This window comes from Microcebus murinus, chromosome 4 (genome assembly GCF_040939455.1).
Source record: "Microcebus murinus isolate Inina chromosome 4, M.murinus_Inina_mat1.0, whole genome shotgun sequence".
NCBI classification, from domain to species: Eukaryota; Metazoa; Chordata; class Mammalia; order Primates; family Cheirogaleidae; genus Microcebus; species Microcebus murinus.
Genome location: NC_134107.1, coordinates 52,557,632 through 52,578,463, shown reverse-complemented (window position 1 = coordinate 52,578,463; position 20,832 = coordinate 52,557,632). Strand labels below are relative to the sequence as shown.

Genomic DNA, 20,832 nt, shown 5'->3' with positions numbered 1-20,832 from the left:
CTTTACATTTTTTAGTTATTGAAGACCCCAAAGAAATTTTGTTTATGTAGGTAATGTCAACTGCTCTTTACCACATTAGAAATTAAAACTGAGAACATTTAAAAATATTAATTATCTCACCCAATCTTTCTAGTAAAAAAAAAAAAAAAGAAAAAAAAAATAAAATAAAAATATTAATTAATTTTTACATGTTAACATGAATAACATACTTTTGGGAAAAATTAGCTATTAAAAAATTAATTTAGTGGGAAGAATCACACATTCTTTTTTCATATTTGCAAATCTCTTTAATGTCTGGCTTAATAGAAGACAGGTGGATTTCCATACCTACTTAGTCAATCTGTTATATGTTGTTTAGTTTACAGTATATCCAGCCTCACAGAGATATACAGTTGGAGAAAACAGAAGTATTTTAATAGCCTTATTAGATAATTATAGATATTCTTCTTTGATACCACACCAAAATTCAACAAGTGGTAGTTTCTTAAATGTTAGTTGTAATCTGGAACCTAAAACTACATCAATGAACTTTTCTTACTGTTTCATTAAAATCTACTTATCCATCTTGGACTTTGAACTGCTGTTTTACCCAGGCATAATTTTATAATACCAAGCATTGGTCATCTGGAAAATATTGGATCAATGACTTATGCAGATGTTCCAGATATTGACACATTTTATTATATAACAAAAAAAATGGTACTCTTCAATATCACCTCTAATCTCATCAGGAAATTCTTTAAGTATTGAGAAGCTGTCAAACTCCATGAGAGTTTACCAGAATTCTAATTTTTGCTTGAAAGCTTAAGTTTTATTATTGGCAGCAAATACTGTCACTTTGAGAAACTATTTGCCAAATTCCCAAGCCTGAATAACCAGTTTTTCTGTTAGTGGTTCTTTCATGTAAAACTGGTGTGCCATGAAAAAGTAAAAAGGCTAGTTTAGCTTACAACTCAATAGCACAAGTACAGTTTCTCACTTTGATATACAGCAGAAGTACTTTCTGCATATTTCCAATTTCTTCACACAGAATATCAAAAAAACTATGTATTCAAGAATTGAGACTTAATAAAATTTTTACTGATTCATCATGAACATTCTTAAGTTAAAGTAGCTCTTTTTTTCTTTAATTGCAAATGACTAGTGGTGAAGAATACAATGACTTGTACCAGTTTGGTGCCCAAAGCAACAGCAGTTTTACACACCATTGCTTTGGCACCATCAGTACAAATGTCAACCTAGTGAAAATATCGAATAACCTGTTCATATTATTATGAAAATTGTTTTGACCTAGTAGATCCCTTGAAAGGGTCTCAGGGACTCCCATAGTGTATACAGATCCCCTTTGAGAACTGCTGCATTAGACACTGCATAACAAATATCCTGGGAATTCAGAAAGGTGGTATGGCTTTCTACCACCAGTGAGCACTACACAAGGTAAGAGCACACAGAAATAGGTATTTCATATCTGTCTTAGAAGAACAACTGTTTGCAGCAACGTGGATGGAACTGGAGACTATTATCCTAAGTGAAGAATCTCAGGAATGGAAAACCAAACACCATATGTTCTCACTAATAAGTGGGAGCTAACAGATGGGTACACATGGTCACAAAGCGATATAAAGGACATGAGAAACCAAGAAGGGGAGAGAGCGGAAGGGTGGGACAAAAACTTACCTCTTGAGTACAATGAACACTATTCTGGTGATGGGCACATCAAAAGCCCTGACTTAAGCAATATACAAGATATCCATGTATTAAAAACACTTGTACCCCTTAATTAATATTTTGAAATTTAAAAAAAGATGAGCAATTGAAGTAAAACTCCAAGAGAGTAAAATTCCAAGAGAGTTAAATAAAAGGCACATCCAGGCTGGGCGTGGTGGTTCACGCCTATAATCCTAGCACTCTGGGAGGCCAAGGTGGGTGGACCACTCAAGGTCAGGAGTTCAAAACCAGCCTGAGCAAGAGTGAGACCCCGCCTCTACTAACAATAGAAAGAAATTAATTGGCCATCTAAAAATACATAGAAAAAATTAGCCGGGCATGGTGGCACATGCCTGTAGTCCCAGCTACCCAAGAGGCTGAGGCAGAAGGATTGCTTAAGCCCAGGAGTTTGAGGTTGCTGTGAGCTAGGCTGATGCCATGGCACTCTAGCCTGGGTAGGAGTGAAACTCTGCCTCAAAAAAAAAAAAAAAAAAAAAAAAAAAAAAAAAAGGGCACATCCAAACAAAGAGTATCTGTTCTAAGAACAAGGGGGAAGGTCAAAGGACCCCATTTCTACCCCTCTTCCTCTGGCTGCTTTTCACTATAATTTAGCTTTTCCTTCTCCTTCCTATCTCCTGAGACCTAGGAGAGTATAGAGGGTAAAATTTGCAAAACTTGTACTTAAGTCAGGGGTAGTAAATTCAAATGTCTACAAGGGCCAGGCAGTCTATATAAGTGAAGGGCTCCACTTAAAAGAATGTGGGCCCATTGTTTCCAAATCTTAGTTTTTCAAAACACCAAAAATTAATATTTTTATTTAAATTTTAAAATGCTGACAACTATTAATAATTAAATTTTAAAAAATATAAGAAAACACCATGAGTTAAACAACATATACCAGAAGCAATCAGCTTGTGACTTATTTTATTTTTTATGTATTTTTAAAATATTTTAGAGACAGGGTCTTAGTCTAGTGCAGTGGCGTGCTCATAGCTCACTGTATGTAACCTTGAACTCTTGGGTTCAAATGATCCTTCCACATCAGCCTCCAGAATAGCTGGGACTATAGGCCTGTGCCACCATACCTGGCTAATTTTTCTTATTTTTTTATACAGACAAGGTCTCACTATGTTGCTTAGGCTCGTCTCAAAAACTCTTGGCCTCAAGTAATCCTCATACCTCCGCCCTCCCAAAGTACTGGCATTACATGCGTGAGCAACCATGCCTGGCCATGACCTGTTTTAAGTCATGGAGAAATCTGGAATAAATGAATCATAAAGTGAAAGTATGGAAGGGCAGAAATCCTCACATATAATACCATCTTGCCACAAACCACCCCCTTTTAACATCTTACCATATCTGGAACTAAGGAAAGGGAAATATTTACAGGACTTCCTTTTTTTTTTTAATTGCTTTTAAAAACAGGGTCTCACTCTGTTGCCCAGGCTGGAGTACAGTGGCATGATTATAGCCCACTGCAGCCTTGAACTCCTGGGCTCAAGTGATCCTCCTGCCTCAGCCTCCTATGTAGCTGGGATTATAGACATGAGTCACCATGCCTGGCACTTTGCTCGATTTCTTTAACCTTGCCAAGGAACGATGGAACATGTCATTCTATATCACATTGGGAGTAAAAATTTCAAAGATTGTTTACATGGGTACTACAGAACAAATTATCATAAAAAATAATCCTCACTTTAGGGAGACAATACGAGGGAGAAACACTAGGTAATAAGAGAGCACCTGTTCTTTATTAGACTATGTTGTATGTGATATATTATTGGTTTGCTTGTTTACAGTCCTAGGGCAAAACTTTCTCTTTCTTGTTCACAATTTTACCTGCTCCTCACTTGCCTGGCACCTACACATAGTGTTGGAACATAGTACACACTCAATAAATATTTGTAAAATAAGTGAATGAATCTCATTATTTTTTTCATCGTATAGCCAAGAAAATTTCGATTCAAAGAGAATATGCTGTCTATTCAATAAAATTCAGCTAATGAACAGAGAACTAGGAAATCAACCCAAGTTTCTGTGTTCTTTCCACTAATTTTATCCTCTGAAATTAAAGTAACACCCAAATATGTAAGTGCCTCTTTTTTGTTATTGGATAAACTGCTCTCAAAGATCCTAGCATTCCTCTCTTCATGTTTTGCTTTTCTGAGTTTAATGGCAGCAGAGTTTTCCATGTTAGCTTCCTTCCATCAAAGCTTTAAGAAATACAATTGCCATGTAGTACAATGATATTTTTAAAAAATCTATCAAACACAGAAAAGAAAGACTCCTAAAAGTCTCTAATCCTCAAATTAGATTATTTTTACTTTGTGTTGAAGAAAGCCCCAGCTGTGATCCTATGGATTTCCCCCTAAATGCCATACATCAAAAACTAGGGATAAAAGCAAACAAAAAAAGCCCAAGCCCGGGGAAGTTGAAATGAAACTGGAAACTGTACATATTGCTGATGCATAAATTGATACAAATCACCTGGAAAAAAATAGCAGCATAAAATGGATCATAATGTTCATAGGCTATAATCCAGCAATCTCACTCCTGAGAATTTGTCCTAGACAACATAATTCATCAGAAGAAAAAATTATATATACACACACAAATGTTCACTGTATCATTGTCTCTAACAGCAAAGAATACAATAAGAACAAAAACTGAAAACAAAATACATAAGAAAATGGCTTAAAAATTACAGTACATAAATTACTCTTCAGCTGTCAAAAATAATCATGATGGCTGGATAGTGATACAGAAAAATGTCATGTTAATAAATTAACAGCAAAATACAAAAGGATGTATATACTATGATCATCAACTTTGCAGACAGCTATGGCTCCAAGTAGACAAGAGCTGAAAGGTGATATTATTCAAAATGAAAATACCATTATAGGGTGGAATGATTTGAGGTGTTTATACTTAAATTTTTTCAGAGTTTTCTTTAATATTGTACTGTCTTTCCTTTTTTTTCTGATGACATACCAATTTATTAAATTCATATACCTGAAATTTAATCTCTACTGAATTAACTGTGATGAAATATCAGGCTTTTCCTTCCAGAGAATCAGGGAGTCATATAGCTACTACAAAAAAAATGCCAGGGGAGGGGGAAGATGCGAAACTGATCTCAGTGACAGAAAAGTGTCAGTGCTTTCTAATCAATTTAGTTATTTTCTGTTTGCCTACTATGTACATATTACATGGAAAAATATAATGGAGGTAATATTAAAATTTCTACATGATCTCTACAGTTATACTTCTTTAAATTTCAGAGTATTACGAGGGTACAAATGTTTTGGTTACACGGATTGCTTTTCTACTGCTTGAGTCAAAGTTGTAAGTGTTCCCATCACCCAGATAGTGTATATTATACCCATTAGGTATGATTTCACCCATCCCCTCCTACCTCCTTTCACCTGATTTCTGTTGAGCTTTACTTCCAGATATGCACATGAGTTCTGGTCAGTTAGTTCCAATTTAATAGTGTGTACATGTGGTATTTGTTTTTCCATTCTTTAGATATTTCACTTAGGAGAATGTTCTCCAGTTCCATCCAGATTATTGCAAAAGGTATTAATTCATTTTTTATAGCTGAGTAGTACTCCATGGTATACATATATCACATTTTATTAATCCACTCATGAATTGATGGACACTTGGGTTAATTCTATATCTTTGTGATTGTGAATTGTGCTGCAATAAACATTCTAGTGCAGGTGTCTTTTTGATAAAATGACTTTTTTTTCATTTGGGTAAATATCCAGCAGTGGATTGCTGGATCAAACAGTAGGTCTACTTTTAATTCTTTGAGGAATCTCCACACTATTTTCCATACAGGTTGCACTATTTTACAGTCCCACCAACAGTGTTTAAGTGTTCCTATCTCTCTGCATCCACGTAGGCACCTATTGTTTTGGGACTTTTTGATAAAAGCCATCCTCTCTGGGGTTAGGTGATCTCTCACTGTGGTTTTGATTTGCATTTCCCTGGTGATTAGTGATGTTTAGGATTTTTCATATGTTTATAGACTAATGGCCTGTACTGTCTTTTTAATTATATATACTTTTCAACTCTTTCTGAAATAAATTTGTATTTATGAGTATCTAATTCTCACTTAGAAAAGAGAAGAAATCCTGGCTCTTCCCATTGTGAACTAATGGTCCTCTACTTGAAAGAGGAAAGCAACATACTATTTCCAAATGTCCACATCTTGCCCTCCATTTGGAGGGCAAGAAAACATGGCTGAATCCATCCATGCTGTTGTTGTTGTCTGAAGAACCAATGACAAATACAGGAACCCAGAGAGAAGAGAAAGCGAGAGGGACCACCAGGGTCCTCTGCAGTGTGGTAGTGTGTTCCCAAGGCCACCTGGAGAAAGGCTTGGGGTAGCAAAAGAGCCAGCACCTCATTTACCTGCCTCACCTTGCTGCTGCCTGGCATCATCTCCCTTCCATTCATTTAATAGGTATTTTCTGAGGCCCTGACTTTCTGAGGGAGCCCAGATGCCTGAGATGTCATAAGGCCATGCTCTACTTCAGAAGAGATGTCACAGAGAAAGATACCACCCCTCAATGATCATGTTCAAGGTCATGCCCTGTGTGCCAGTGTTGAGGGAGAGGTCACTTAATGCCAAACGTCTGGCTGCTACTCATCTTTGCAGATATAAAACGCAGCTTTGTCTGCTCTCTCAGAGCTTATCAATCTCAGGAAACTTACTCACACTGAACAAACCCCACATGAGCTGTATGCTTAAGTCACATGGTTGCCTTATGAAGAAGAGGGAGCTGGTTAGAAAACCAGAGCAGAGCCAGGCAACCATCCAGGGCATTTCCTCTATCCTGGAGATGAAACTATTGATGAGAAGAATGTTAGGTGAGCACAGACCCCCAACATGGAGTTCTGGGTCCACTCAGGGAGACCCTTTGTTGGCCTGAGAAAGGGGATGTAGCTCCTCTATAACCAAGGAAACTGGCAAACCATCCAGGAGTGTCCTAGCAGAAGGGATGTACCAGAACCCTACCTCCACCCCTTATACAGCCTTTGTCCTCACTCCAGGCCTTAGTTACAATACAGCTGGTTACTTTCCATTCCCATGGCTCTGCCCAGCTTACCTCCATTGACAGATCATCTTCCCAAGGGTAGTTTCCAGGTAACTCAGCTCATCTCCTGTGTATCTATGAGCCAGTTCTGATGTCAAATAGAGGATGGTCTTCTCTTAGACCTTGCCTACCCCTCTCAAGATCCCTCTTTCTCCTGATCACATGCAGTATGTGATTAAGATTGAAGGGGTGATGAAGACCACAGTGCTGTGAGGTCAGAGAGGGAGTGGCTACTGAGGTAAAAGCAGAGAGAGTGGAATAAAGAGTAGGCCCAGGCTCTGTATCTTAACAGCTATGTACCCTCTGGCAAGTCACTCAACTTCTCTGTGCTTCAGTTTCCTCATGCATAAAATGAGGCTGGTACTGATGAATTCTTAGGCAGATGCATTTTGTAAACTGCAAGGTGCTCTGAAAATGTTGGCTGTTATCATTGTGGACTGGAGTATTCTGGGAAGTACAATCTAAGATGGGCCTTAAACACTGAGGAATATTCAAGATACGTGGTCAGGAAGAGGATGAGCACTCAGGCAAGAGAAATGGCACAAGCAAAGACAAAAATGCAGAAAGGATGTACCAACATGGCTGCAATAGAAAGCAGGGGAGGAGCTGAGGTAAGGCTGGAAAGGCAGGGGGGTTGTATTCTGTCAGTAATAAGGAGCCATCGAACTTTTTGATCAAGTAAGTAAAAGAATGAAAGTCACCCATTTTGGGAATACTAACATGGTAGAGCTGTAAAAGATATGGAAACTGGAGGAGGATTAGAATGCAGGCAGAGTAATCCCAGGAGGGTGTTGAAAACTCCAGATAAGAGATAGATTAGGGTCTGAATGAAGGTAGTGGCCCTACAGTTTAAAAGAAGGGGGATTTGAGAGATATAGAAACAAAAAGATATTGTGACAGTCTATTAGAAGAGAGGGCTTGGGGACAAATTTTCATTATCTAAGTGGACAACAGTGCCACTCACCAAGCTATAGAATAAAGAAGGCAACAGTGAACAACAAAGATTGAGTTATTTGGGTATATTTGTCTGCAGAATGTTCAAGGGATAATAACTAGTAAATAAGTGACTGTATGGGTGTGGAGCTCAAGCACATAGAGATGTGAATATGAATTGAAGTCGCCCATGAAGACTAGGTACTGTGAAAAGGTAAGAGGAACACAAGGCTCAGGAACATTAATATCTAGATAGTGGGCAAGAAGAACCTGAAAAAAAGACTGAGAAGCAGCTAGAGAAGTAGGAGGAAGGCAAGAGTTTCTTTAGTAAAAGGCAGCAAAGGATTAAAGTATAATGGAAAAAACAAGTGGTATAAAGAATGGGAAGAGTTCATTCAATTCGGCAACTGATTCATTGATGACCTCAGTAAGAGCAATTTCACTGGAGTAGTGAGGCTGAGAGCCAGATTGCAGTAAATTAAACCATGAATGGGAAGGTGCAAACGGACAGGATTTGTAGACTACTCTTTTGGGAAACAGCTGTAAAGGAAAGAGCAAGGGTAGTAGAGACAATGAGAATTTAGGATATTGTAGTCAAAATATATTTTAGCTGAAGGAAGCCAGGAAGAGAAAAATACAGACACACAGAATTGAGTGGATGGGATCTCAAACACTGGTTGAAGGAGCCACTTAAGACAACAGGGATGCCTCTTCCACTATTAGTGAAGAAAATTGAATGTATGCCAAGAACTGGGAGTGCATGGATAAAAAAAAAACAATCCTTGAGTCCATAAGGAATTCAGTCTAGTTAGGAAGACAAATGTGTACTGGTTATTATGTAAGAGCTATCTATGTACTAGGTTGTGTGGTAGTAAAGGTGGGGAAGTGAGCAACTATGACCGCATGAGTCAAGAGAAGCTTCACGTAAGAAATGCTTGAATCAGGTCCAGGTTAGGCAGGGGTGGTCTGGTACAGGAGAGGGTCACAATCGTGTCAAATACATTCCGGAGAAAATTTCAATGTGGCATTTAGAAAAAGTATTTACAGGGTCTGGATTAAAAGGACCATATAGCAAGCAGGCACATAGGCCCCAGAAGCATAGCAGGTTGTTCAAACTTGAGAGGCCGCCCAAGACAGCACAAGGGCAAAGGACAAAAGACGGAGTGCCAGCTCCGGTGAGCAGCGAGACGCCAAGTGGGCACACTAAGGGTTAAATAGTGCCTCTTGCTCTTCGCCGCGGACGGGAGACAAACGAGCAGACCACTAAGGACAGGGGAGGTGCCTGGGACCGCCCAGGACTGGGGCATTTTGGGAGGAGCTGAGAGATACCGAGACCCTTTGGGTGGGCCTAGGCAGTTCCAGGGCCCAGGCGCCAGGAAAGGGCCCAGCCCACCTAAGGCCCGGCAGCCTGCATGACAGCACCCCACGCCCCGCATTTCTCAACAGTTTTCAGTCTCCGAACATGTTACAACCGCCTGTATCGACAAGAGTTGGCCGCCACCACGCAACCGGCACTCGGGTATGAAAGCGACGATTACAAGCAGGAAGAGGAAGCGGCCCGCGGGTGCACAAAATCCGCGAGACCAAAGAGGCCCCGTCCGAAGCCCCGCCTCCCCGGCCGGAAGTGAGGCAATTTGCTCCGCCCCCCCGTTCCATACCTCGCGAGACTTCGGGAAGCCTTCCCTTTTTCGTTTCAGCCGCCGCCATGGTAAGTGTTCCTTTCGTTGCCTCCGCTTCCATGTCGGCCGAGGCCCCGGGCTGTACTCCAGTTGCCCCCAAGCGACCTACCCCGGCCTTGGCCAGACTTTCCAGGCCTCACAGGGCCGGCTGTAGGGCAGGATGGCCGGCGTGGGCCCGGGACGTGGCGGGGGGCCTTGGGGCCGCGTGTTCGGCCCGGGGTTTGGATGTCTTAGCCACGCGGGCCCGAGTGCCACCCTGAGTGAAACCACAGGGCCCTGGGCTAGTCTGTATTTTCAACTTTGCTGAACGCGCCAGAAGGTAGTTCCTTGGCCTATAGGCCCACCTCAGGCTGGCAAGCATCTCCTTTTTCCCGTTTTCCTTAGGCCTTACCACTAAGCTCCTTTTTCCACGCAGCCATCCAGACTGAGGAAGACCCGGAAGCTTCGGGGCCACGTGAGCCACGGCCACGGCCGCATCGGTAAGTGCCGGCTTCCCCTCCTGGTCGGCCTAGGGCTCTCTCTTTCGGGTGCTTAGCTAGTCAGCATGTAGGTAGTTTAGAAGTGGATTAGAGTAAGACGTTTTTGCAGTAAAGGTGGATTGACTCGGGCCGCTGTTGGTTTTTTTTTTCTTTTAGAGGATTCTCTAGTATTCCAGTTTTAGAGAATTTTCTATCAGTGGAGGAATAAAAATTAAGGGGGGTAGAGTATTGAATTATTTGAAGATGCAGAGTGCTGTGACATGCAACGCTGAAAAGATGTTTAACCCGAAGTCTTGACGGAATAGCAGTACCGAAAGAGGTATTGTAGCTTGGGAACAGCATAAGCAAGGGCACAGAGGAGTGGGGATATTCTCTGGTTTTGCTGAGATAGTATTGAGAAGGCTATGCTAGCCATGTAGCTTTTTATTCCTGCAGGCAAGCATCGGAAGCACCCAGGAGGCCGAGGAAATGCTGGTGGCATGCATCACCACAGGATTAACTTTGACAAATAGTGAGTATACTTGGGCTGCCTTTACTGACACTGATAGCTTGGGAGGTATAGGCGCAGGTTTACAACATCTAAAGTCTGGAAGCAAGCCTCTTTTGCCTATTGTTAATTTTTACCAAGTTAACACTTGATGTGAATTGAGAACTGCCATCGAGGCTAGAGTCACGCTTGGGTATTGGTTATTGCCTCAGTGTGCTAGAGTCCTCGAAGAGTAACTGCTGACCTTATTCACTGGCTGTGGTCCTCATGGCACAGTCAGTCACCAGGTTAGTAACATCCTTCAGATTGACCTATGCAACTGTTAGTGTCAGTTATAGCTACAAATTAAGGAATGATAGATTTTGACTAGTTCTTTAGAAGACCTTTATCGTAGCAATGTATAGGTAGGTTTTCCAGAGAATGCTGTCAAGTGACTTGAATTTTACTCTTGGCATTGCTTCTTTCTTCCTTAGTGATTGTCCTGGTTCTATGAAATAGAGCTAACCTTTTCCTCCTGATGGTCTTTGTTGGTTTGTAAAGAGTTGTTCAATTCGACAAATGAATTCAGTGCTTGCTGTGTGGTATTCACTGTTCTGTGCCAGTGAACAATTTAATTTACACTGTAATGGGGTAGATAACTATAAAGATGATAAACATAGCTTCTTAATTGTAGTGAGTTTACAAGGGTGGTTGCTTTTTCTTCCCAGTCACCCAGGTTACTTTGGGAAAGTTGGTATGAGGCATTACCACTTAAAGAGGAACCAGAGCTTTTGCCCAACTGTCAACCTTGATAAATTGTGGACATTGGTCAGTGAGCAGACACGGGTAAATGCTGCCAAAAACAAGACTGGAGCTGCTCCCATTATTGATGTGGTGCGATCGGTGAGTGAATTGGATATGCCATTACAAAAGTTTGGCTTAGTCTAATCCACTTAATTTCCTACCTGAAGCCTGTCTTATATTTACCCAGCTACATACCAGACAATTCCACCTTTTGGTAGAATTATCATAAGTCATTGTGATCAAAATATAACTCTTCCCTGCCTTGCTCCCATTTTGCTTGAATCAGTCTTTCCTGTCAGTAATAGGTGCCTATTGTTATTGCCCAGATTGTAACTAACAGGTTTGCATTTCTTGACTTGAGCTGTACAGCTAGTTCTGGTCTTGAGGTACAGCTCTTGGCCCTTCATGTTCCTCACAGAATAAAATCCTAATATGTTCAATTGTTATTCAAGGCCCTACATTAACTGAAGAGATTTCTCCCACAGACAAACATTTTTTGGTATATTGTTGGGGTTCTAGTCCTTGTGTCAGTGTTGCCTCCAATGAAAATGAAGGTAGTCTTTTTAAAGGCCAGAACCCTAGAGAGGCATTTTGACCATCAGGACTTGAAGCATTGCTGGGAATATAGTTGTCCATTTTTGCTTATCAAGGGTAATTGAGCAGGAGAGGGAAGTTTGCTTTGCCGAGACTAGAGTCACATCTTGACACCACTCTTGTCCTGGTGTGCTAGAGTTCTCGAAGAGAATCTGCTGGTCTTGATTCACTGGCGGGGGCAATCAGTGCCCCCATTAGTGCCCAGGTCAGTAACACATCCTACCTGGGTTTTACAAAGTGGCTTGACAGGCATCTTTCTTCATACCTGCTATGGTATATTGTAAATTCTTTTCTCTTTTCTTCCAGGGCTACTACAAAGTTCTGGGGAAGGGAAAGCTCCCAAAGCAGCCAGTCATCGTGAAGGCCAAGTTTTTCAGCAGAAGAGCTGAGGAGAAGATTAAGGGTGTTGGGGGAGCTTGTGTCTTGGTGGCTTGAAGCCATATGGAGGGAGGTTCATTAAATGCTGACATGCTTTTTCCTTGTGGTCTGAGTATAAGTTCTTTGGTGACATTTCTGCTTTACCCTATACATTGGAAACCTACCTAACAGGTTCTGGGAGTTAAGGATATGAGGGCTTGGGCTCCTCTACTATAACTCCTCTCAGGAAGTGCATAGTAAAGACAGGACCAGTACTTAGAGGCATTAGCCAGTTAACACATTTTCATGTATAAAATGAAAATGATACCTGTTGACAGTTGAAATACCTAATGTGAAAGGACTATGCATTGTACTTTGAATTTTACAGTGAATAGGAGGGTGTATTCTTAACTGTTCCATGTGGCTTACAAGGGAACAGTGACAGGATTGAGGCAGTTCCCAATCTGAATTTTAGATGTGTCAGGTGGGGGCTAGATTCCAGAAAGCAGTTGACAGATTCATATAGGTCCCTATGCATCAGGGTCTTGTTCAAGGAGATAAACTTACCTTTTTTTCTAGTCTGAAATAGATCTTGTGGAAAAGATTGGGAAATCCTGAAGGCCAGAAACTGGAATTGGGTTTGGTGACCAATGCTTGCTTACAAATAGGATCCTCATAGATCTCAAAGCAAATTATAATTTGCTAGTTTGTAGCTCCTGAGATTCTGAACTTTTTTTTGACCCCAAATAACAGTCTAGAATCTGGGCAAAGAAGTAATTAAGATGGCCCTTATCCTACTACTAGGTTTCAGTTGATGGAGTTTTCCTTAGCATTCTGTGGGGTCATGCACATGGAAAAATTGTCTTCCGTGAAAGTTGTGGGGCAGCACAGGAGGTGAGCAGCAGGCAAGGGAGCAAAGCTTCATCTATATTTACAGCTCATCCCCATCACATCAGCCCAAAAGGTTATTAGGCAAATGGGAAGTGCTATGGTGGCTGATGAGCCTGGAGAGATTATTTTGGCGGGGCTATTTCAGGGATTGGGTTACAGTGGGAGGCTGGAGGGCAGGACCAAGGAAATGGCATTTTATATTTCAGTTTGCAGTGGGGCAATGCAATGTTGCTGAAACAGACCATTCTGTTATGAGGAGCTGACTAAAATAGCTTTGAGTCTCAAGTCCACCCTGACGCCAGTGCTTGCTTGAGCCCACATTCACTAACGTTTTTTCATGAGACTGCCAAGCTTTGACTGGGTTATGGAGGAAGCCCTCCTGAATGTGGGGAGCATAACTGTCAGATGCCCTCCAACTCAGTGGCATTCAGTCTTTTAACGTTACTTAAAATTGTTATGAAAAATGGTGCCATTAGCACATTAGGTTGGTATCTAATCTTTTAAAAACTTGAATTGCAAAGGATATAATTTCTGGCCTAATATTTATGTGCTTTAAATGTATTTTCCTTCAAACCTCGGGGCTGCATGTAACTCGGTTTATAGGAAATGTCTGCCGCATGATTTGCAAAAGCGAGGTACTCGTCAAAATCAGCTTAAGTCAGATTTAAGCTTTTAATGCAAATAAATGCATTAGTCCATATTCAATGGCTAACTAGCCCAACAGCAGTCAGCTGAATGAGTGCACCATCGGCGGATGTGCGGCGCCCGCCAGCACTAAATGACGGATTCTGGCGGCGCTTGGAGCCCCCACGGCCGCGTACACCAGCAGGCACCGCCACACCGTCCCGATACCCACAACGACTCAAGAATCTCCCCGCCTCGTCCTCAAGAGCCACTTCCGGGGGACCTGAGGTTCTGGTTCCGGGGGCACACTGACCTTTCCTCCACCCCCTCTCCCTCTTCAACCGGAAGCACGATCAACACCGTCTCCAACCTCTCCCGGCTATTTCCGGCAGGTGGCTGGCCGGCCCGCGGGGAGGGCGAGGCGGTAGTTTCAACTACAGCCTCGGTCGCAGTGCAGCGGTGGGTCCCCCTCAGAGCGTAGGGTTTGTGGCGTTGTAAACCTCGCTTGCAGGCCGGGCGCGGTGGCTCCGCCTGGAATCCTGAGGCTGGCAGTTCAAGACCAGCCTGGGCAATGAGACCCCCGTCTCTACAAAATTTTTAAAAACCATCTGGGCGTGGTGGGCGGCGCCTGTAGTCCCAGCTATTCGGGAGGCTGAGGCAGGAGGATCGCTTGAGCCCACGAGTTTAGGTTGCAGTGAGCTGTGATGATTCCACTGCACTCCAGCCCGGGCAACAGAGCCAGAGCCTGTCTCCAAAGTAAAACAAAACAAGGCCCGCCTGCGGTGGGCATAAGAACGGGAGGCGTAGTCTTTACATACATTTTCAAGATGGGAATTTCCACACCTCTGAGAATTAACTTTGTTTTAATTATCTAAAAGGTAATGAGCGCCAAGTATGTTTAAGGGGAGATTGGGCTTTAAAAACGTGCTCGTATACGCATGGAAATATCCGGGAAGAACATAAAACTGAGAAAAGGGATTTCCTCTTAAGAGCTTTGGGAGGTTAAGGAAACGTATGTTTTGGTACAGTTTGAGTTTTTTGTTTAACCAAATCCATTTACTTTCATATTAAAAAGCAATATAAATGAGCAAAAAATTAATTTTTAAAAAGTGCTACCAGAAACTTGCCAGTGCTGAAAATAATATTGTCTCTCGTTCAAGTTTTTATGGCTTTTTAAATTACACCTCCATCTCCAGAGGCAAATTTATGATATTTGGGATGCATACCACCCCATTATCTGGCTCTAGAAACAAATTTTGTGTATTTTATGCATCACTCTAGTGAGAATATAGGTTAAGGTATATATTTAATTCGTGGCTCTATTTTACATCCCAATTTTTCTTAACTTTCATTCCCACTTCAAGTTGTTTTTTGAAATATCCTGTTTGTGTATTGCTGTAAGTCATTTTGGGTACAAGGGAGGTTATAAGTCTACATGTGAAATAAAGAGTATTATTTTTAACAAAAATTTAACAGGGCTATGAATATAATTAGACTTACTTTCTTGGGCCCTGCAGTGCTTGGGATGTGGTTTGTCCCTGACAAACTAATGTTGAAATTTGATCCCCAATGTGGCAGTGTTGGGAGGTGGGCCTAGTGGGAGGCATTAGGGTCATGGGGGAATCACTCACCAATAGATGAATTCCCTCTCACCAGGATGAGTGAGTTCTGTTTTAGCCCTGGAGTCGATTAGTAGAGAAAAAGGAGTCTAGTTTCCTAGGTTTTTCCCTTGATTCCTTCTCTTGCCATGTGATTTTGCACACACCCCGCTACCCTTCTCCTTACCTTTCTGCTTTCCACAATGAGTTGAAGCAGCCTGAGGTCCTCTCAGATGCAGCTGCCTAGTCTTAAACTTTCCAGCCATCAGAATTGTGGGCCAAATAAACCTCTTTTTTAAAAAAAATCTAGCTTAGAATCTAACTCTATTTACAGATAATCAAAAAGGTTTATTTTTTTTTCAGTTTCCATATACTTCTAAATTTTCTAGGAATCCAACTATCATTTAAATCAGGGGAAGCTCATACTTTGTTTTGTTCGGAACATTACCAAAAATTGTTCATTTCAGATAACTCCCTCATCACTGGTAACTACTCAGTAGTAATGGAGTTGCTAAAAACACACTTTGCATGTGTAGCTGTCGCATTCACAGCAGTTCTGTGTACAGGTGCAGGCATCTGACTTCATTATATCTTCTAGGACTGTTGTGCCTGAACATTTACATATTTATTTAAGCATATTATTTTATAACAAAATACTTCCCTTTTATTTCTCCCCTTTTATATTACAGTTAAGGTGTATTTAAGCAGGTTATATTATCTATGAATTTCATTTCAGGGTAGTAAAGGAGAGAGTTATGGTATTTGCTGTAAAAAAGAGAATCAATGATAGGGTTGGAAATCATTGGTTTAGGGGTCCAGAGATCATGAGAAAGCAGAACTTGGAAAGAAGCCCTGGAAACTTTTTTCAACCCCAAACCAGGCCCACTGTACATACACTCTCCTCTCCCCCATAAGGCTGCTGTGCCTTGGCCACAGCAATCAGTGTATGGTCCCTTGCAGCCCATTCCAAGACATTAGGTGCCAGCATCGATTTTCTCAATTGGGATAAAAGCTGCAGCCATAGTAGGAGGTAGGAGACATACTCCTCTGGGATTCACTCAAGGTTCAGATATATCTTATAGATACATAAAAATGTCAAAATTTACAAGAAAAGAAATGACACCTATACATCTTGTGATCTGATCACATGAACCACATTAAAAAGAGGAAGGGAGGGGGAAGGGATGGGGGAGGGAGAGAGAGAACCTTTGGGGAACTATCTATCTATCTATCTATCTATCTATCTATCTATCTATCTATCTATGTATATAATTTTTTTTTTTTTTGAGACAGAGTCTCACTCTGTTTCCCCAGGCTAGAATGCTGTGGCATCATAGCAACCTCAAACTCCTGGGCTCAAGAATCCTGCCTCAGCCTCCTAAGTAGCTGGGACTACAGGCATGCACCACCATGCCCGGCTAATTTTTTCTATATATTTTTAGTTGGCCAATTAATTTCTTTCTATTTTTAGTAGAGACAGCGTCTCGCTCTTGCTCAGGCTGGTTTCGAACTCCTGACCTCAAGCAATCTGCCCACCTCAGGCTCCCAGAGTGCTACGATTACAGGCGTGAGCCACCGTACCTGGCCTACATATTTTTTTTTTTATTATTAAGGAGTCCAATTCTATGACTGTCATGAAGCCCAGGCTGAGTTGACAGCAGTGAGTTCTGGAAGTAAAAATATTCCACTTTGAATTTTCTGGTTATAATCTCTGTCTTCTCTCTTGATCTCATTTGAAAACCCAGACTCATGAAACATCAATCCCTGCTCTTCTATTCCTGGCAAATGGCAAAGCCAACTGTACAGGAGGATTTTTCAGAAAAAATGACTTTGTCTTCCCAGAAGACAAACCCTCCACTTTGCTTTATGAGGCAGAGAACAGCCCCAAAGCATGGACAGGGACAGGCTGGGGACTGTGCAAGTCTCAATGGAGATGTGGGGGAAGGAGGGAAAGAAACTCAGGATGGGATCATCTCCTGTTTAAATTGGTTAGGGGATAGGACAGGAAAACTTTACCCCAAGGTTCAACTCCTGCCAGACCTCAACCCAATACCAATGAAAATAGTTGCAGCTTTATGGCTCACCCTGGGAGTTTTCAAGGTCTCTGCTCTACCAAGGCTTTTGTGGGTAGAAAGCTGAAGCCATCCTTATTCCCCACCTTATTTCTCTCCTTGTTGTTCCATGCCATGGAAGGTAGCAGAACTTTCTGTATGAAAACCTAGGGTTCCAATGCAGAAAATCTTCACAAAGTGACATGAAAAAATGATAGGTAATGGGTCAATGTATGACCAAGCCCTGGGTTGGCATTAGCTTAGCTTCTTCACTCCGCCAACATCAGGATACCCAGTGATGTCTCAGGGGCCTCAGACTGAATAGGGAAATGTTAAGATTCACTTAATAATGGAGCCAAAGGGCAGACAACATTCTTTCCATCACTGAAAATACTTAAGTCTGAACAGTTGGCTACTGGAGTGGGAAGCTGAACTAGAACAATGATTAGATATCTTCTCTTAAAACCAGTCATACAACTCAGACCAGAGAAATCAACTGCAGAGGCAGTCAGTGATTCATGCTGAAGCCAACCCCTTAAATAATTCAATTCCCTGCATGATGGTGTTTCATCCCTGATTGGCCAGTTTCAGCTCATTCACAGGAGAGAGAACTCTAGATAATGAAGCCAAGGAACACATGAGGCTCTGGGCCCAAACAACTGTACACTGTTTATTGAGAACACCCGTAGATGGTGGGAAGGAGGGATCCCTTGTACCGCATCATGGCCACCACTGACTGTGAGCCGGGCCCAGAGACTGGCAGAGCTGTGGGGTGAGCTTTCCATGACTCACTGACCATCTCAGAGGGTGGGAGGAATAAGAGGACCAGGCTCAAGAGCCTGGTACCACGCTGCAAATGGGGACTGATTGGCTTTTGCCTTTCAAAAACAGAGGGCTGGGAGGGGGATTGCCAGAAAAAAATAGAAACTCTTAAGATTTAAAAAAAAAAAAAAAAATAGTCCTCCTGTACATAACAAGACAGCATCAACTCTCCAGGGCCCGAGACTGGCAGCAGGGGCCGAAGGCAGGGAGGCAAAAAGCCTCCAGGGAAGATCAGTGGTTGGGCTGAGACAGTCAGCTGCACATAGTTGGCCAGTCACAAGCACCCAGCAAAACTTCATCCATGCTCTGGCAGGACAGGAAAGCACCCCGCCCCTTGGGAATATACAAATATTTACCATATTCTCTCTGCTTGTTACAAAAACAGTTAAGAAAGCTTACAGCAGATTATTTACAAACAGTATCCTGGGATATTGTGAAGGCAGAGATGGGCTGGCTTGGAGGATGGGATCTGCGGGGGCAGAGCAGCCACAGGGTCCCAGGCTGAGCCCTCTCCCCAGGCTCCAGGCTCTGCAAGGCACTGGACTCTGCTACTGAGAAAGAGGTTTAATTCTTCTTGTGGAGGAACTTCATTTTGTTGCCTGTGGGCCAGAGGGAGCAAGAGTGAGAATATTTCAATGTCATCCCTTGCAACCTCCACCCTTTCTCCTTCTTGCAGCCCTAACCCTCTCAGTGGGAGAGAAGGGATTAGAAAGACTGCATTATAGCTGTGATAGATCTGATCCAGGGTGGTGAAAACACTGGAGAGCTCTAATTAGGGCACTGGTATTAACCACTGTGTGGCTTTGGGTAAGCCACTTAACCTCTTTGGCCTCCATATCCCTTCAAATGGAGTCACTATGATTCTATAATCTAGCTGGCTGAGCACCCTGAAGGGAGTGGAGCTTTGCAGGAAGGGCACTCTGGCACTACTTTTGTAGACCTCGTATGGCCTGGATGGGGAAAGCTCACTGGCTCTAACGGCCCTCATATTCACTCAGGATGGAGTGCACACAGAAAGACCTGCTTTATGGGAGAACTTGTGATTTTTCTTTGTTCTGCAGTTTCATATAAGTACAATAGACCCTCTCTCTGGGTTCTGCATCCATGGATTAAACTAACAGCAGATCAGAAATACTTGGGATTTGCAGCTGTACTGAACATGTACAGACTTTTTTTTGTTGTCATTATTCCCTAAACAATACAGTATAACAACTATTTACATTGTAGTAGGTATTATACGTGATCTAGAGATAACTTAAAGTATACAGGAGAATGTGCATAGGTTGTACACAAATACTACGCCATTTTGTATCAGGGACTTGAGCATCCATGGATTTTGATATCTGGAAGGACCCTGGAACCAAGCCCCCACAGATACAGAGAGACGACTGTACTATGTATGCTAAATGCCCTTGGAGCACTGGCTGGGAACCTTCTATTCACCAAGCGATCCCATCCTGTTCTGTCTACAGCCCCAACATTAACACCTGTTGGCAGTGGGTTAGTGTATTCTGGTACACAGATCCCCAGCCCCTCCCTTCTTGCTGAACATATGTCTCATCAGTAACAAGGCTACTTACCCAAACCTCGGAGAAACTTATTCATTCCACTCTGTTCAGTGTCAGGGAGTTCCTCTAAATACTGCTCTACTCGCTGCTCAAACAGGCCTAGGTGAGAAGAGAAACAGTAACAGGGAAGAGAACAGTTACTGCAGGAAGGGAAGGAGACCATGGGCACAGATGCCACAAAAGGAGAAACCAAGCATCTGAGATTATAATTTGTATCGAAACTCTCTTTAGTGACATCTCACAGGTGTTCACTGCTAATAGCAAAAAGACCCTTGATACCCCACCTCAAAATGCTCATTCCTGAGCTGCACTATGGTGAGGATGCCACCCCTTATTGCAGAGCTGGCATGAGTGGACACTGCTAGCTTCTTCTAGACCACTCTACCATGTTGTCCCAAAAAGGTTTGTTATACTAAATGGACAGCATTAATGGACAGAAGAAATAATAACCTTGAGGTTAGACAGAAAGAACTTGAGAAAAGATAACCACCTGCCTTAAATGGGGACTGCTACCAACCCAAGACAGCTAGCCCAATTCTAAGAGACCTCCTAGCCTCCCTAGGTTCTCAGAACCCCCCAAATTGCTCAGTCTGGTTCTTTTCTCCAAATAAGAAGGACCTCTGAGGGGGAGATGGGCAACCGCCAGCATGCTGCTCTTAGGTAGAGACCAGTGTCACTCTTTAGCCATGTGGCTCCAGCCTGTGCACAGCCTTGTGAAGGCATTTACTGGGACAGAAGGAGAAGAAAGCTCCCTTGGAAGTTTCTAACAGAAGAAAAGGGGTGTTAACAGGCTGGTCCCAGCTGATGCCCAAGAGCTTTGATCACAGCGCCTGGGTATGCAGCCCTGCTGGTGGCAGAAGCGTTAGAGAAGAGAACCCACAGCTCCTAACCCCAAGTTCTTCTGGCCTTACCCTTTGCCCGACACTTCCTTAGCTCCCTGTCTTGGATGAAGCCAGCAAACATCTGAGATTCCATAAAAACCTCAAGAAAACGGCGGATGCTTTTGGAGGCCACAGACTTGCGGAAGGCCTCTCGCTGAAAGGCCCTCTCCCCCTTCTCACTCTGTGTCAGGAAGAGGGAGTAGTGCCCAACAGTCTCCACAAAGAACCGGATAAACACCTCCGACACCAGCCCATTGAGGGTATTACATT

General features: G+C 42.5%; 2 protein-coding genes and 2 non-coding genes across 10 annotated transcripts in view; 3 read left to right on the top strand and 1 right to left on the bottom strand.

The window, feature by feature from the left end:
* The window catches only part of RPL27A (ribosomal protein L27a), a 36,963-nt gene extending 24,715 nt beyond the window's left edge, over positions 1 to 12,248 (top strand). The window contains exons 2-6 of the mRNA XM_012783972.3: positions 9,432 to 9,456; positions 9,843 to 9,906; positions 10,342 to 10,417; positions 11,101 to 11,275; positions 12,077 to 12,248. Coding sequence (XP_012639426.1) covers positions 9,454 to 9,456; positions 9,843 to 9,906; positions 10,342 to 10,417; positions 11,101 to 11,275; positions 12,077 to 12,205 — 447 coding nt within the window. The 5' untranslated portion in view covers positions 9,432 to 9,453 and the 3' untranslated portion in view covers positions 12,206 to 12,248. The remainder of the gene's footprint in view (positions 1 to 9,431; positions 9,457 to 9,842; positions 9,907 to 10,341; positions 10,418 to 11,100; positions 11,276 to 12,076) is intronic.
* On the top strand, positions 10,564 to 10,693 carry LOC142870816 (small nucleolar RNA SNORA3/SNORA45 family). Its single transcript, XR_012919147.1, has one exon. It is a non-coding gene; the product is annotated as a small nucleolar RNA SNORA3/SNORA45 family (small nucleolar RNA).
* LOC142870815 (small nucleolar RNA SNORA3/SNORA45 family) lies at positions 11,858 to 11,988 on the top strand. The gene has a single exon (XR_012919146.1). It is a non-coding gene; the product is annotated as a small nucleolar RNA SNORA3/SNORA45 family (small nucleolar RNA).
* Positions 12,249 to 17,935: 5,687 nt separating the features above from the next.
* Positions 17,936 to 20,832, bottom strand: part of DENND2B (DENN domain containing 2B) — a 152,166-nt gene continuing 149,269 nt past the window's right edge. For all 7 annotated transcript variants that reach the window (XM_012783975.2, XM_012783976.2, XM_012783989.2 and 4 more), the window contains 3 exons: positions 20,593 to 20,832; positions 19,694 to 19,780; positions 17,936 to 18,712 (listed from right to left, as the gene is read on the bottom strand). In XM_012783975.2, coding sequence (XP_012639429.1) covers positions 18,678 to 18,712; positions 19,694 to 19,780; positions 20,593 to 20,832 — 362 coding nt within the window. In that variant the 3' untranslated portion in view covers positions 17,936 to 18,677. The remainder of the gene's footprint in view (positions 18,713 to 19,693; positions 19,781 to 20,592) is intronic.